The sequence below is a fragment of the Ictidomys tridecemlineatus genome, chromosome 5, assembly GCF_052094955.1.
Source record: "Ictidomys tridecemlineatus isolate mIctTri1 chromosome 5, mIctTri1.hap1, whole genome shotgun sequence".
NCBI lineage: Eukaryota > Metazoa > Chordata > Mammalia > Rodentia > Sciuridae > Ictidomys > Ictidomys tridecemlineatus.
This window is the reverse complement of record NC_135481.1, coordinates 199,837,229-199,853,699: the sequence shown is the minus strand read 5'-3', so window position 1 is coordinate 199,853,699 and position 16,471 is coordinate 199,837,229. Positions and strand designations below refer to the sequence as shown.

Sequence of the window (16,471 nt, the reverse complement as noted above, 5' to 3'; positions counted from 1 at the left end):
ACCATTGGTGGAGAAGACCACAGACAGCCGTGGAGGCAAAGATATGTTGCACGCCGAGAAGGTCCCTCCAGCCTCCCTGTGAGAGGAACCCCACTTTCAGCCCCCCATAAGACAGGGGGGGCAGTTGATGTCTCCTTAACTTCAAGGTTGTGTTCTCCCTTTCTGCTAAAGCTGAGATGAGCAGGTGTCCCTTCCAATGTCCCGGGACCCCAGAGAGCCTTTAGGTTTGCTCTCATCTAAGGGCTATGCATCTGCTAAAATGACACCTGAGACGCCTCTCTCCTCTGTGAAGCAGCCCCAACTGTGGGTCCCACTTTGGTCTGACTTCAAGCCTGAGAGTTGCTCCCAGGAGAATCAAGCATGGGGCTTCCCCCAGAAGGAGGGGGCAGCCCAGGCCTCCCTTGGTTTTCACATTTGTTTGGTCTTTTGCAGAGGGAGAATGAGGGTGACCCAAGGGCAAATGGCAAGGCCAGCTAGCATGTGCAGGGGGATGGGGTGGCACCTGCTTCATCTGGGACTCGAAGTCCCCTCCTTACCCTGAGCCAACTGGGCTGGGCCTCTTCCCTTAACCTTTCCTGGGTGGCTTTGTAGGCTTGGAGGGGGGCAAGCCACTTACTGATCATGGCTGATGCTTGGGCCTGGAGGCAGGGAGGCAGGGCTTGTGCCCTGGCTTGTCCTATGCATGGTATGCACACCTGCCTGCAGAAGCTCCAATCCACCCCAACATTCTAGATAATTGACAAGTTAGCACTGTGCCCACCATGTATTTTCAACCTAATTGAAAACAAACAAACAACAACAACAATAACAACAACAACAACAAAAAAAAAAAAACCAGGCTCTATAGCCATGAGCTCTGGAAACTAAAGGACTGACTCAGTATGGGGTCTACTGCCATTTTATAAGCAAGGTACTTAAGTACTGCTACTCAAGAGGAGCTTTCTCTGGCCCCACACGTGGTGCTGGGGTGGGATGGAGATGGGAAGAGGCTTGGTGGAGCCAGACCCCCAGGTGCAGAGGAAGGCTCCAATGGGCACTTGGTGAGGAGCTGGCACGATGTGCAGGAGCTTCAGGGTCTGAGAAATGGGTCCCTTGGCATCCCTGCTGCAGGTTCCAGAGGGCCCTCTCCTGGGACACCCCCTGACCCGTGGAAAGGGAAGTACTTCTGCCCACTCCTCCCTGAAAGGGGGCATCCTCCTGCCTCTGACCAGAGCCTACCCTCTTTTATCCTGCACTAGACACTAGTGTCCCCCTCTGGCCTGTGTTGGCTTGGGCCTCAAGGCACCAGCTCCCTACCCTGTGGCAGGACCCTCTGAGTCTGCAAAGTCCAGGTCCCCTGGGGACTTCCAGGCCCTCCAGGGGTGATTCTCTAAGGCCTGGATACTCTGACTGCTCCTCTCACTCCTTTTCCTAGAGGGCCTCCCTTCCTGGACCCTTCTCCAGGTCCCACCCAGGGGACCTCTCAGGAAGAGTCCCCCGATTCTCCTTGCACATCCCAGTGAGGGGTTGGCTTCCAAGTGCCCCATCCACCCTGAAGCTGGCTGAGATCGATTCAGCCCAGGGAGCAGATCAAATCAGAATTTGGCAAGAGCCAGTACCCGCCTCCACCGGAGGTGTCCACCCTGGAACCCAGCTGGCGGGAGTCCAACCAGGGTCAGGCGCTTGGCACCACTTTGGGATCCCAGGGAGAGCTCAGGCCTGGTCAGATGGCCAGCTTACATGGCCCCGTTTGCCTCAAGAGTGACCGCAGGGGCTGGAATCCCTATCAATGCGCACATGGCGGGTTGATAGGGAGAGAAGAGTCCTTGAGACCCAGAGTGGCCCTTCCCTTCCTTTCCTCCCTTCCGGGGCGCTGCCGCGCGGTGTCGCAGGAGTTAACGGGGGCGGGGCGAGGCAGCAGGCGGAGCCGGCGCGGCCGCGGGCCGGGCACCAAGGCGCGCGCGGAGCGAGGTGGCCGCAGCGTCCCCGCGCGCGGCCGGGACCGGCAGGAGCGCGGAGCCGCTGCCGCCGCTTCTGCCGCCTCGGCCATGCGGCTCCAAGGCCGAGGGCCTGGCCTGGGGCCTGCGCCTCCCCCAGCACGCCGCCCCCGCTGAGCCCACGCCCGGCCGGCCGGGGCGCCACCCGGCACCATGGTGCAGAAGTCGCGCAACGGTGGCGTGTACCCCGGCCCTAGCGGGGAGAAAAAGCTCAAAGTGGGCTTCGTGGGGCTGGACCCCGGCGCGCCCGACTCCACTAGGGACGGCGCTCTGCTCATCGCCGGCTCTGAGGCCCCCAAGCGCGGCAGCATTCTTAGTAAGCCGCGCGCGGGCGGCGCAGGTGCCGGGAAGCCCCCCAAGCGCAACGCCTTCTACCGCAAGCTGCAGAATTTCCTCTACAACGTGCTGGAGCGGCCCCGTGGCTGGGCATTCATCTACCACGCCTACGTGTGAGTGTCCGGCGGGGCGCTGCGCACAGCAGGCTGGGGGCGACCCAGGCTCGGCCGCGGGTGGACTGCGGGCGTGGAGCTGCCGTGGATGGAGAGTCCCCTGTGTGTGTGTCCGCATGCCCGCGCGAGTCTCGCGTGTGCCAGGGGTCTGGGTCTGGGCACTGCGTCCCTTGGTTAAGCGAAGGGCAGAGATCAGAGAGTGGTTTTGGAAAGCAGTCTGGAAGAAATTCGGGGTCAGGGCGGTTCAGGTGGGGCGGAGGCGCCCAGCTGAATTGCACCAGCCCCTCCCCCGCAGGACGAGCTGCGCTGGCGCCCCAGCCCCCCTTAGCGGGAGGCCCCTCCCCACAGCCCCGCTCGCTCGCGGAACAAAGGGCCGGCGGGGAAGGAGGGCTGCGTGGTCCTGGGTCCAGAAGACTCTGGGGGGGCTCTGCAGCGGGGCCCCCACGCAACCAAGCGGTGCGGCGGGGCTGGCCTCTCCTTGGCCATCCTTCCAACTTCTCACTCTCCATGGGAGCTTCTGGGTTGCTGAAATGGGGAGGGGTCTAACTTCACCAGCCCAAGTCCTGGGCCAGTGCCCCACTGGTGCCAGCCCTCATCCCTGATCCTCAACTGAGCACAGTCTTTACACAGCAGCCGGTGCCCCCCTGCACATCCAGAGCCTGGGAGGAGGCCCGCCCAGGACCTGGCTATGCCCCTCTTGTGGGGCCTGGCGCAGGCTGGCGGGGGGCTGCCTGTTCTGAGTGTGGTTTTGTGGGAGTTGCTGGGTGTGCAAGTGCGTGTGGGAGTGTGTGTAGGTAGTGAGCAGAGCCTCCAGTGTGAGGGCGCTTGCTCTCCCCTTCCAGCCAAGCCAGGGACAGGAAAGAGCCCCGAGACTCGGCCATTTTGTGTGGAAGAGGCATTTTGGGTCTGGAGTGAGGAGCGGATTCTGGGAAGTCTTGGGCCAGCTGCCTGCTTGGGCTGCGAAGGGTGTGTGTGCCTGTGTGGGTGCTAGAATGTGGTTCTGGGACGGAGGAAGGCCCCTCGAGGGAACCCCGCTGCCTTCAGGCCCCCAGTAGGCAGGGCTGGTGCTGCCAGTGTGGCCTCCACTTCCCTCAGTGAGAGGGATCTGCTTCTTCAGCCTAGAGTCCAGGCAGGGTCCAGGCCGGGTCCAGCGCCTGTCCTTATTAGTCCAGCAGCACCCTGCTCCCTGCCTGTCTGGGGTTCAAAGGCTTCTGTGGGACCGTCTCTGGCCATCCAGGTCGTGGCCAGAGAAGACTTCTGGGGTGTGGACGGGACAGAGTCCCCCATGCAGTATCAGCATTTCCTCAGGGTCCCCTTTGGGTCAGGAGCCCTGTGTGGGTCCCACCCCTGGGTCCTTCCTTAGAGCTGCAGCATCCTGGGTGAGTGGCAGGCTGTGAGGTCTGTGGGTCGTCTCCTCTGGAAAGCCCCGAGTCAGGACCATCCCCTTCAGAGAGCAGCCTCTGCCATGCAGCTGGGGGCGCTGGGGGTGAGACCTTCCCCAGGCAGCGGCTCTAGCCTGCTTCAGGCCTCTGCTGGGCTCCTTCACTGAGGCATGGGGCTTCCGGGGCTCCCTGGCAGGGGAGGCTGATGGGAAGCGGTGCCTTTCTGGCAGGGAGATCTCCTCTGGCAGGGGGTAGGCAGGAGGGAGAGTGTCTGAGAACAGGGCCTCTGGGAGGTGCCAGGCCACACACTAGGGTCTGCTTTCAACCTCTGCAGGCTTCCATCTTCTTGTTGGTAAAGGGGGTGCCGCCTCTCCCTGTCTCTTGGGCCTTGTGAAGACCCACTGAGAGGGGTTGTCCACCCTCTGCAGGTGCCTTCGGACCCATTGTGCCAGGTGGGACATCTTGTATGGCTGTTGTGGCTCATCACCCATGCCCAGGTCTCCAGGGTGGGACCCTCCATGCCCAGCATGCCCCTTCCCGACTCAGGAGGACTGGTGGTCTGAGCTTCCTGACCAGGTGGCCAGTCCTCATGTCCCCTGCTGGCCTTGCACAACTGGCCCGTGTTCTGTATCAGACGCCATTCGGTTTGTCCATTAACTCATAATGAAGATCGAGTCCTTCCTTGGCCCTGGATGGCCCGTGGAGGACAGGGCTGTGGCTCACAGTGGAAGCTAGTCCCACATCTGGCAGTGTCGGGCCCCCTTGGGCCAACTTCCTTCTGTCTTCGGCCACCAAAGCCTGGTTTCTAAGGGGTGGAGCTCTGTCAGTCTCTTGGCCATCCTTGCTGGGCCCCTGAAGGACAGCTGCTGTCCAGGGTGGGCAGAGGCGGCTGCTCTCTGGCCCCAGGGCTTGGTGGGTCAGGTCAGCCAGACTCACCAGCCACAGGACTCTGACAGGCCCCTGGAAGAGGCATCGCACGCCACCTGTGTGTCTCCAGAGCCACTTCCAAGCTGGTGGACACCAGCCCCCAGCCCTTTCCCGAAGGGCTCCCGTCTGCGCAGCACTGTAGGGCCCCTTGGAGCCTGAGTGCAAAGGGTGGTCCTTCCTGGGCTGCCTGCCAGGCATGCTGCTCCTGAGGGGCAGTCACTGGTCCCCCAGCCCGCCCCCCAGAGGGGTGTGTGGGAAACAGGCTGAGAGAGCCTGTCCTGCCCAAGGCTGGGGCCTCCACCTCAGAGACGAGGACACCTGTGCCATGGGTGGCCTGGGAGAGTGGCACTCAGAACAGGCCAGATGGAGCATCTGGAGTGGGGAGGTACTGTGCCTGGGGGCTGGACCCAATGCACCAGCTCAGCGCTTGGGCTGGTCACGAATTCCTCCATCCACAGTGTCCCGATTCCCTGTGGAGGCCTCTGGGGTCCCAGGCCTGTGGCTGTGGACGCCCCACCAGCTTCATCTCCCATTCACAACAGCAAGAGCAGATCCCAGGGTCAGGGCTTTGCTTGACGCTCCTAGGGCACCCAGCTGGGGCTCCTTCCTCTGCCTGGCCCAGGATAACAGTGGGGCTGAGTCCAGGCTGCCCTTGGGCCGCCTCCCTCAGCCCTGCTTGCCTTTAGCTCTGAGGCCTGTGGCGGTGGGCAAGCCCCGCACAGCAGGAGGTACAGCCTCAGCCCCACATGCAGGCCCTCATGTCTGCATGTCCTCCATCTGGCTGCCTGCGAGGGGCAACTGCAGGCCAGGCCGCACGCAGCACACGCAGGAGAGGTGGCCGCTTACAGGAGCAGGCTCTCTGGTCTCTGCTGACCCAGCACCCCATGTGCTGGGAAGAGACCGAGTCACTGAGTGGCGTGTTGTCAACTTCTCCAGGCCCCAGGCCTTGCTTGCTGCGGCTCTCCTGGGAGGAAGTGTCTATCGACTGAGGAGTTGAGAATCTTATGGAAATTTCCCCAAAGGCAAAAATGCCTCAGAGTTGTGGTTTCCAGGGAACCTGCATTTCTGGGGGGCCTGAGCTTGTCCGACTGCGTGGCCTCGTCACAGGATTTCCAGTCCTCGCCAGTGCTTTGAAGTGGAATTACTCCGGAACGGTGGGATATGGTTAACCTCTCTGCTCACTTGTGGAGGGAGCCTGTGAACGTTCTTGAGTTTGCACAGGATTGGAACACACAGCTGACCGCAGGTAGGAAGCTCTCTGGCAGGTTCACAAGTCAGAGTGGGGACAACGTGTGTGTGTGGGTCAGGGTGGGTCAGACTTTCCAGCCAGGTTCTGGAGACTCAGGAGGTCACACAGCGCAGCCAGCACACCTGGAGGCCTTTGATGTGGACCCTGCGTGGCCCCCGTGAGGCCCCCGTATGCCGGCCACGTGGACGGGGGGCCTGTCTCTACTTCTGAATGTTCTTGAACCCAGGATGGTCCTGAAGCGCCCATGATCCTGGGCAGAGTCCCACAGTGGACACGGCGTCTTCAGTGTTTTCCCACTTTGTGTTAGCCAAGAATGAAACAGTGGACCTCTGCTGGCCTGAGTGCTCCTGGCTGACCACTGTCTGGGCTGAGAGTGTCCATTTGATGAGAGACCCCAAGCACCTGCTGGTGGGAGTGATGGGCTGGCCCCCAGCAGAATGAGGACCTGGTCCTGGTTGCTTGTGGAGGGCCAGGAGGGATGATGGCTGGCCCTGTTCTGAGCAGCCTCCCACAGCCTTCCACCCCTCAGCCTGACCTTTGGAGAGTTCTGGTCCCACTGGGTGATGGTGAGCATTGAGGGGTTGGTTGGTTTGGGCTGCTGTTTGCTCAGAGACACATTTGGACCTGACCCAGCTGCTTGTTTGTCCAGCAGGGCTGGCCTCAGGTTCTGGCCATTTCCCTGGGATGGGTGTTGGGATACGTCTTCCTGCTAGGCTCCAAGTGGTCCGTGTTCCTGCATCCTCTGGGTTGGGGCATGGAGAAGCATGTTTTGGCCTGAAAAGTGCCATTGTGGTTAGGTTTTGCAGGGAGCCCCTCAGACCTCGTAGGACCAGCCTGTGGACTTTTGGTTCCTGTGCAGACTGTGTCCCCACAGCCCTGTAGCTGGCTGGCAGGGCTGAGCCCACCTTAGGACGAGCCTGCCCCCAAGTGCAGGCGCCTGCCAAGCAGGGCTGCTTCCTGCGTGGCGGGAGCTCAGCTGTGGTGACAATGCTTTGCTGACAGCTCCGGGAGCTTCTTAAGACAGCGTTGGCTTGTGGTGACGTGTGGCGCCGGGTGGAGGAGGAGGCCTGCCCCGGTGGCAGCTGAAGCAGTTGGCTGGACCTGGGGAAGGGGTGGAAGGCCAGGGCTGCAGGAGACTTATGCTCTGTGTGCTGCGGCCTGCCCTTTGCCAGCCAGGCCCTCCTGCTGTCCCTGTTGTGCCCAGGAGCCCTGCTTCTCTGAGTACCGGGACATGTGCTCCTGTCAAGAGTAGGCAGATGGGGGCTGGCGTGGTGACTCAGTGTAGAGCACTTGCCTTGCATTGGGAGGCCCTGGGTTTAATTCTCGGCACTGCATATAAGTAATAAAATAAAGGTCCATCAACAACTAAAATATAAATAAAATAATTAAAATAAAAGAGTGGGCAGGTGTGAGCATCGCCAGTGGGGCCCGGGGCCAGGACATGCCAGCGTCCAAGGTTGTGGCCTTGTGTAGTATATCCTCTGGGAGCTTTGCATTCCCTTCATCATCCCATCCCCAGGTGCCTCTTGCTGTGAGGGAGCCAGGGTGCCCAAGGTGAAGGAGTGGGCCCCCTGGGACAGCAGGCCCTCCTCAGCCGGGGTGGCGAGACCTGCCCACTAGGGGGCGCTCTGAGCCTCCCCATCCTCCAGCAGAGCTGCAGCTTCTTGCAGAAGAGTGAGGCCTGAGGACAGCAGCTCCCAAACAGGAGGGGGATGTGCTCCCTTGGGCACTGCTGGTTACCCCACTGGAACAAAACCAGGTCTTCCGTCTCTTGTAGGATGACTGGGAATTTTTTGAATGTCCAAAAGAGAAGTTGTTCCAGAATATTCTAACAGGAGTTGCTTAGAAACAGCGTCTGCAGAGATGCTTCGACTGCCTCATGCGTGGTCTGTTGCATGAGCTCTGAGCTGCCCGGAATGCAGGCAGGGTCCTTTCTGGGCACCCTGCTGTCTGTGGAGGGGCTGTGTTCTCTCCTGGCCCACCCTGGCCTAGGGCCTGCTGGTTCGTCCCACCCCTGAGCCCTTACCCTGAGTCTTCACAGCTGCTTTTCTATTTAGGAAGAAAATGTATGGGGTGAGTAGGAGGAAAAGACCCAGTTCCTCCTGGGGCCCCAGGTTGAGGAGGAAGAGCCCAGGAGCAAGGTCAGGACTGAGAACTGCCGAGAACCCCTCAGAGGGGCTGTGGAATGGGGGGCTTCCACTTGCAGCCCTGCTCCTGCTGGTGGCTCTGAGCCTCGCTGCAGACACCCCGAGCTGGGCGGAGAGAGGGACACGCTGGAGACTGGGCAGCCCATCCGCCCACCCTGAGCAGCAGACCAGGGCAGGGGCAGGACTCAGCCCGCCTGTGCTTGTGTCCCTGGAGGAGACTGACCAGGGCAGAGGGGCTCCAGGGTGGGGTGGGAGGCAGTCTGGGGTTCTCTTTGTAGACCAGGTGGGTTATTAGGGCCAGTAGTGGGGAAGGCTATCCTCTTCTTGTCCCCTCCTTTCAGAGTACATCAAATCCTCATGAACCCCTCACCACACACACACCACACAGGGAGAACTCTGGAGTACGTGAAACCATCTTCAGTGAGCCCAGTACCCCTCCTGTCTTCTGCCCAGGTCCACTGTGGCTCCTGGTTTCTTCTTTCTTCCAGAGAAGTTCTTTGCCTCTGCTCTGCGGTGCCTTGTGCTGGTCCTCATGCTGCACACAGCTCTGTGCTGGCCACAGCCTCTTGTCTGTCCTTCCCTGAGCTTGGGGAGCCACCTGCGCCCCTCCAAGGTCCCTGCACCCCTGCTCCAGGGTACATCCAGGGTCCCCTGTTGGCAGACACAGAGGCTGTCTCTGGGATTCCGCCAGTGAAGAGAGTGCTGCCGTGAGACCCCCACAGACCTCTTCACGCGTGTCCAGGCCTGGGGCCCGTTCCTAGGAGCTGCCTGCCTACTGCAGAATGTTCTTGTCCCAAAATGCTTTTCTGGGTCCAGATGTGGAGAGTTGCAGATGCCTGTTATGTGTTTGTGGAGAAGTGTCCGAGAGGAGACGGCCAAGGGCTCTGGACCCCGCCGCCTCTCCTCCTGCTCAGGTGGCTGGTATGGGCAGGCCTGCCAGGTAGGAGGTAGGGCTGGGCGTAGTGGAGGGAGGGCGCTCTCCGTGGTCCTCGTCCCGAGCCCAGGTGGCCCTCCTTGTGGGTGGAAGGCCCCACTCCAACCCCAGTGTGTGTGGCTCACCTGCCTGGTGGAGGCCCTGGGGACCTTGGGGCCATGACAGGGGCCTGGGTGGGGGCAGCTCTCTGACGAGTGCTGCTTGTGGGCACCGCTGGGGGCAGGCGGCACTGCGTTCCCGGGGGCCAGCCTTGCTTGTTTCTCCCAGCAGCTCCTGGCTGGGCTGTTTCTTCTGGTTACAGAAGTCGCGCTGGCCCCTTACAGGAGAAGGAAATGCTGGGGAGTCTGGGAAGGAGCACTTGGGCCCCCCTGACGGGTTTCCTGGCCGCAGCCCTCTGCACATCTGGACAAGGAGGCATCAGGCCCTGACTTTTTCCTGTGCTCAGGGCACATTGTAGGCTTTCCTCCTGGACTGGCTGTGCCATGGCTTGGCCTGAGACACTGGGGCAGGTGGGGTGTGAGTCAGGGTGCCGTGCCAGGACCCTGCATGTGTGCCTGTCCTCGGGCGTCCTGTTCAGTTAGGGCGCCATTCCTGCACCCCCCAGTGACACCTGTAGTGGGTGTTGCCTGGGCACAGAGCATCCAGAGCCGCTGGCACGCGGGCAGTGGCCCAGCTGTGGGTGGCCTTTATGGCTTTGACTGTTTTTAAAAATGGAGGAGAAAGTCTCCTGACAGCCTCTGGGAAGTGAATGGCTCCATAGCCTGGGGCCACCCGCTCATCCCTCAGGGAACTTTGTCATTGCCCCATCCAGACACCTGTCCCCACCGGCGGTCACTGCGCAGCTCCTACCTGGTCCCAGCACTGTGCTCTCCTTCCTGCCTCTTGGATGGGCCTGTACTGGACGTTCCAACCAGTCAGTCCTGTGTGTCCAGCTCATCTCCCTGTGTGGGGCCCCTCCAGAGTGTCCCCACTGTGGTGCATTGGAGCCTGGCTCCCCTGTGCCCAGGGACATGGGTTGTCCCTGTCCTGGGCTGCGGTGGACAGCGCTGCCGTGGGTGGTGAGCTGGTGCTCTGATTGAACGCTGCTTCTCTGGGGATGTGCCCTGTTTTCAGTGAGAAGCTTCTGCCCATTGCAGGCTTGGGCTGGCCAGGCTCCCGGGCCTTGCCCACCTTCCTCCACTTCCTGTTCACGGGGCCTGGCTGCAGCTGGGCTTGGGCTGCACCCTGTAGTCACCTGGGCAGGGCAGGGTCTTGCTGTTCAGGTGCTCAGGTGGAGAGGCAGAGGGCTGAGGCCCTGCCCACGGTGAGTGAGCACATACCTGCACTGGGCAGTGCTGGGTGGGGTCAGTCTGGAAGGAAGGCGGCCGCCAGGAGGAGGCCTTCCTGTGCCCACGTAGAGGGGCACTCCAGGCAGCAGCCAGAGGCAAGGAAAGGCCCTGGGCGGGGAGTCGGCTTGGTGAGGTTCAGAGCAGGAGGGGAGTGAGGGGCAGAGGTGGGCATGTGGGGAGGCCAGGCCAGGGAAAGGGTGTGAGCAGGGCTGCCTCCTTGTGCTTCTGGGATTGAAGTGTGGTCCAGTGGCGGATGCAGGTGGCCTGACGGGGCCGTGGAGCAGACACAGGAACAGCATGTTGGAGGCAAGAGCCCGAGAAACTCTGGGAGGGTCCAGACCACCTGTGTTGGGTGGAGAGGGTGGTGGACCTGGGGAGAGCATCCAGGCCAGCCCTGCCCTGTGCACCCTGGTCTCCGTCCAGCACCTGTGGTGAATAGGGAGCAGCTTAAGTGCATGGAGCTGCTATCTCCAGGGACCCAGGCGCCAAACCTGGAGGCCGTCCCTACCTGCTGAGCTGGCGCGTGTCCTGCCAGCCCCGGCCCCGTCTGCACCAGATACCCACCCTGTCTGGGGAGGGCACAGGTTGCTGTAGCAGCACAGTGGCCCCTGTGAGCCTTGAGTTTCTGCTAGGATGCGTAGTTAGGGAGCCGAGGCCAGGGAAGTACCTCTGAACCCCTCTCCTGGAGACAGCTGTTGCTGGCCACCCGAGGCCACTGGGAGGAGGGCTGCATGGGGGCTGGTGGGCCAGGGGTGTTTGTGGGGCCTGAGGGTTCCTGAGCTGCACCTGCGGGGCCCAGGCACTCACTGAGCACCTCTGTGTGAGGTGTGCCCCAGGCCTCAGGCCCACGCAGCCTGTGGGCAGGACAGCTGCATTGTGTGCTTGGGAGAGGCCACAGCGGAGTGTGGCTGCTGCCCTTCCCTGGCCGCAGACCCAGCAGCCATTCTTCATGTCCGGTTTGTGCCCGGAGCGGCCGTCAGCACTCCGCCCTCCCCACTCCTGAGGCCAGAGAGGCAGAGGTCCTGCAAGCCGGGCAGTTTATTAGGGGAAATTAGATTCCAGGCGGCAGTGCCGGCTGCGACTTAGTGGATAAGGCGGGAGGATGTCCCTGGGGAGCCTCCCTGAGTGTGGGCCAGAGGGAGGGACTTTGGCTGCTCATCCCCACCTCGCCCGGCGGTGCTCCCAGCCCCCAGCCCAGGGGGTACAACTTTATTGGAATGAGCCCTGTTCTAAGGGGCAATTTCTGCAAGGGACCCCGTGAGAACACAGCATCTGTTGGAAGAGGGGTGCCAGAACAGGGCCATGCCATTGGCTCAGACCCCCCATTTCCTTCTGAAAAGTGGGGATGGAGCACCTTCCTCCTGTGGGGACACTGTGTGCCCTGCGGAGTGGACAGTGCTGAGGATCCTAGCCCTCCGGCCAGCCCCTCCCGCCCATTCCACTGCAGCTGAGGGCACTCCCCGGGCTGGGGAGTAGAGCAGGGTGCTGGGTTGGGCCTGTCCTGCTGTTCCTGCGGTCAGTCTGACCACATTACATATGTCAGATGGGAGTGGAGCCCCGGCCATCTGGAGTTGGTCTTTGGGAAGGTGCCTGGCGGGAGCACAGTTTTCACAGTGGGGGTCTGGGCAGTGTCTGCGGGCCACTGGAACAGCCTCGGGCTCTGTCCCCCAGCCAAGCCCTGCCAAGGAAAGGGGTCGGAATGAGGCGGCAGCGGCTTTGTTGGGTTTTCCAGAAACATCAGCTGCAGCAGACCAGTGGGGGGAGGTGAGGGGACAAAAGAGGGGCTGTCCCTCACCAGGTGGGGCCCACTTGCCCTCACGCCTGAGTCCTGCACTGTTGGTCCCTGCTGCAAGCTGCCCACACGGCTGTCATCTGGCTGGGGTGGGCGTCCCCTGCTCTGTGCTGGGGCCTCCTTGCACTCAGGCCACGTCAAGAGGGGACCCCCCACCCTGAGCTCAGACTGTGTCCGGAGCCCTCCGTCTCCTCTGGGAACGATGGTCCATGTGCTCTGGAGCTCTGGATCCCAAAGGGCTGTGGCCAAGCCTCCCTCGTGGCCTCTTGTGCCTGGTTTTGGGGGTCCTGGGTGGCCTGATCCCCAGGGGTCAGTGGGGCTGCCCAGGGCCATCTGGGGCCAGGGACCAGTTGCTTGGAGTGCTGGTCTCCTTGGGGCTGCTACCAGGGAGGCATTGAGTTGGACCTATTGACCATAACGGGTCGGGAAGCCCCTGGTGCTTCCGGTCTGGGCGCGGGAACCCCACCATTCTCTGTTGGAGGCGGCTCCTCTCTGTCCCCTCAGGCTTGGCTGGACTGTGGGCCTTGCTGGCTCCTGTCCTGCTGCCTGGCCACACCTGGGTGAGCGGAGCACCAACTCCCAAGTCTGATGTCCCCTCAGAGGTGGCTTCTGTGGGGTTCTGGAAGGCTCTGGTCCCCGTACCTCCTGAGGTCTCTGTGCTCTCCCGGGGAAGGGAAGGTGCTGCCCTGGCAGCAGCCCTGCACGTGAGCCAGCACGGGCCTTGTCCCCTGGCTGTCCTTGTGCTGTGGGGCTGGGTCTCAGGGTGGTCACCCCACCCTGTCCTGCTGGGCCAGTCCTCCCCAACCGGGGGGGCTCCAGGGATGGACCCTGTCAGGTGCCGTATCCCTGAGGCCTCTGTCCCAGGGACCTAGGGCCATAGGACAGGGAGCCCATTCTTACCCCTCCCGGGGACAGAGGCAGGAGGTGGCAGAGTCTGGCACCTCGGAGCTTCAGCCTCCGTCTCTGAAAAGCAGGGGAGTGTGGGGCGAGGCCTCTGCTGGCTGGCACTGGTCACCCAGGCACCTTTAGGTGGGAAGGGGCCCGGAGAGCTTCTCCCACATTCAGCTGGACATGGGGCTGATGTGGGGTGGGACGAGCCGTAGTCTAGGGAAGGGCCCTGGCGGCACCTGGGATGATCTCCCCGCTCACCTGGGCCTGGAGCCCCGGGCAGCCAGGGCCTCTCCTGGGGAGCCTCAAGCTGGGGAGGAGGCCCTGCAAGCACAGTGGATGCTCCTTCCTCTTCCGGGCCTCCAGGAGTGCGTGGGAGCACTTCCCTGTGTGCCCGCCGCCAGCCACCCCTGCACCAGCTCCCCCGCGGAGCCATCTGTGCCGTCTGTTCAGAAAACGTAAAAACAAAGCGTGAAGCACGGTGGGCACTTCTGGGCAGGCTGCTCGAGGCTCCCAGCACCGCCTCCGTGGGGTGGCCAGGTGCTCCCTGCTCTCCTCCTGGGCGACTGGAACAGGGGCCTTCCAGGGGCTGATCTGCTGCGCCCCGGCTCTGTGCTGGCTCCACGCTGGCTCCATGCGTCCCAGGCTGCTTGGAAGGGCTCTGATCCACAAGTCACGGCAGTGTCAAAGGTGCCCCGTGTCTCTGGGGTCTCCTGAAGGTTCTGAGATGCCCAGCCAGAGCCCCCTAAGAGCAGGCCCGAGGCCCCCCCTGTGCTTTAACTTAGAGGACTCTTTCCGTGTGAGGAGCTGGACTCTGTGATGCAGTTCTGAGACACTGTGGACTCAGGATCCGGTCTGTGTGCTGTCCTGGGCCCTGTCCTGTTTCCAGGCCTGGCCAGATCCCCCTCTGCTGGATGCTGGACATACCTGTCCTCCCCATCCTCTGGGCATTGCTCTTCTCTCTCCTCCCCTGCTGCTTCTGGCCCAGGGCACATGTCTCCCTGGGTTCCCTGTGCTGTCTGCAGGGCTGAGCTGGTCCCAGAGCCCTTTCTGTGATGGGGTGGGTGCTTCAGGGCCCCAGCCTTGGGGACCTGGCTCAGGCCCAGGAGCCCCTGTCCTCCCTCAGGAGGTCACACCATCAGGCGGGCACAGTGGCCAGAGAAGGCACACGAGATGTCTGCACTTTCTTTTCAGGGCTCAGTTAATTGAATCAATTGACTAATGAGCAGAGGAAATTAATTGCAGTTTTGAAATGTGCCGTTTCTTTGCGTGTGTTGTCTGTGCCAGAGGGCCCCGCCTGTGCTTCTGCTGCACGCTGCCCGCTCCTCTGCCAGGAGCTGTCCTTGGGGCCACGCCCTGGGGGAGGGGACTGCCTCGGTGGCTGTGCTTCAGGGCCAGTGCGTGTGACAGGGTTAGCCCAGGGGACAGGTGCTGGCTTCAGGAGCAGGCTGGTCTCAGAGTGCTTGGTGATGGTGTGCTCCCCCTGCCCTGGAACCAGCGGGCAGGGCTGGACCCGGGCCCAAGCCCAGGTCCCTGTGGCCAAGCTCAGGCCGGGCCATATGGGGGGTCCTCAGCGGCCCACTGGGAGACTGGTGGCCCCCACTCTGAGCAGGCAGTGGAGCTGGCAACGGGCAGTTCCCCTGTGGCCCTCAGGGCCCCTCCAGCTTCTGCATGCGGCTCTGGAGCTTGGCGCGTCCTGTGCAGCCCTGGCCCCTCGGCCTCGGCTGCAGGGACTGTGCCCGAGTGCCCCATCCCCACTCTTCACCTTGGGTACACGCACTGCTGGCCTGGCAGAGGCTCCTGCCCCCCAGTCAGCTGTGCTGTTCCTCTTGGGAGTCTGTGCAGGTTGAACAGCAGTGTGCCGGTGGGTGTTGGTGAAGGCCGGTGTGCCTGGAGACCTGGGCTGGACGCTCCTGGCCAGAGGCCTCCGTGCCCGCAACTGTCCTAGAGCATGACTGGGGTGTTCCCTCCCGAGCTGCTGAGTCAGCGGCAGGCCCTGGCCCTGGCTGCGGCCGTGTTCTCTCATGGTGGCTGGGGTGTCGTGTCAACATGGCCTAGGAGTTGCTGTACTTTCCAGTGTGATTGACACTTCAGCCGTGACTCTGAGCAGAGCTGAGGACCCTCCACATGGTGCAGGCCCTGGGGTGAGGGAACGGCGAGGGACCAGCATGGGCAACCAGCCTGGACACAGTGGGCTTGCACAGAGGGCAGTGGGCTTGTGAGAGCAAGTGGGCAGAGGGCCCCAGGGCTGCCTGCTGGGTTGTGGGCAGTCAGGTGGCACAGTGCAGGAGGGCGGGCCCGGACACCTACTGTGTGTGGCACTGTCCAGTGGCATCCTTGAGTTGCCTTCCCTGTGGACCAGGCTGGGCTGGGGATGCAGAGGCTGGGCTGAGGGCCGGGCTGCATGGCTGACACCCCTGGGTCTGTACTGCCCGTCCACCTCTGCTGCATCAGGCCCCAGCAGTCTCCTGGGCAGGGAGCCCAGCTTTGGGGTTTGGGCCGACACCAGGTCTCCCGAGACACCCATGGGCTAGCTCCCATGGTGCTTCAAGGGCTTTCTTTTCTTTATGGGTGGTCCCGGGATAAAGCCAGGGCCCCTCGTGTGCTAGGTGAGCATGGCACTGGGCGCCTCCTTCCCAGAGAAGGAAAAGAGCCAGTCAGGTCAGGTAACCAAACACTGGCCTCCAGCCTGTGTGCCCAAAGGCTCCGCACACCCAGGACTTGTTCCCACTGACCCAAGGCTGCTGGGCCACCTGCAGCGTGGCTTGCCTACAGGGATGAAGAGAGCTCAGCAGCACGGTGGCGTGGGACGAGGTCAGCAGGACCCTCCATGCCTTGGCCTTCACAGCCCGGAGAGCTCTGGTCTTCTGTCTGCCAGGGGCAGAAACCATGTCCAAGGGCATGAAGTTGCAGGCTTCCCTAGTCTGAAGTCCAGGCTCAGGCACAGCCGGATGCTGTCTAAAGGCAGGAGTGTGGAGGCCCTTCTCTGTCCTCCACTGCCACCTCCCTGTGGCTTCATCCTCAGGGAGGCCTGTGCCTGGGGCCTTACACCAGGCCCCAGGCTGCAACCTAGGGTCATGGGGCCTCTTCATGTGGCTTGACTTGAGCAGAGGTCCTGGGGCTGATGATGCCAGTGCTGGCTGGCAGCCTTGGTACCAGGAGCACCCTGCACCCTGGCTGGAGAGGCTGGTTGAGGGGCTGGTGGTGGGTGCTGCACAGGGTGATGTCTAGTGGCATGTTCCGCCTCTCTGGCACCAGTGGCTTGAATGATGGGGTGTGTGGGGCTGGGAGAGACTCCCTGCAGCCAAGGGAGCTTATGGCCAGTCCCCGGATCCACAGGTGGAGGGTGCCAGAGGTTTCTTCTGTCCAGTGGGCAAAGGAGTGTGGCCAGAGCTTCAG

General features: G+C 62.4%; 1 protein-coding gene across 17 annotated transcripts in view; it reads left to right on the top strand.

The window, feature by feature from the left end:
* The first annotated feature begins 1,946 nt into the window (after positions 1-1,946).
* The window catches only part of Kcnq2 (potassium voltage-gated channel subfamily Q member 2), a 52,630-nt gene continuing 38,105 nt past the window's right edge, over positions 1,947-16,471 (top strand). For 14 of the 17 annotated variants that reach the window (XM_021726402.3, XM_078052185.1, XM_078052183.1 and 11 more), the window contains exon 1: positions 1,948-2,425. In XM_021726402.3, coding sequence (XP_021582077.1) covers positions 2,130-2,425 — 296 coding nt within the window. In that variant the 5' untranslated portion in view covers positions 1,948-2,129. Of the gene's footprint in view, positions 2,426-16,471 lie in introns of all 17 variants that reach the window. The other 3 variants (XM_040275134.2, XM_040275142.2, XM_021726399.3) reach the window with 1 other exon arrangement.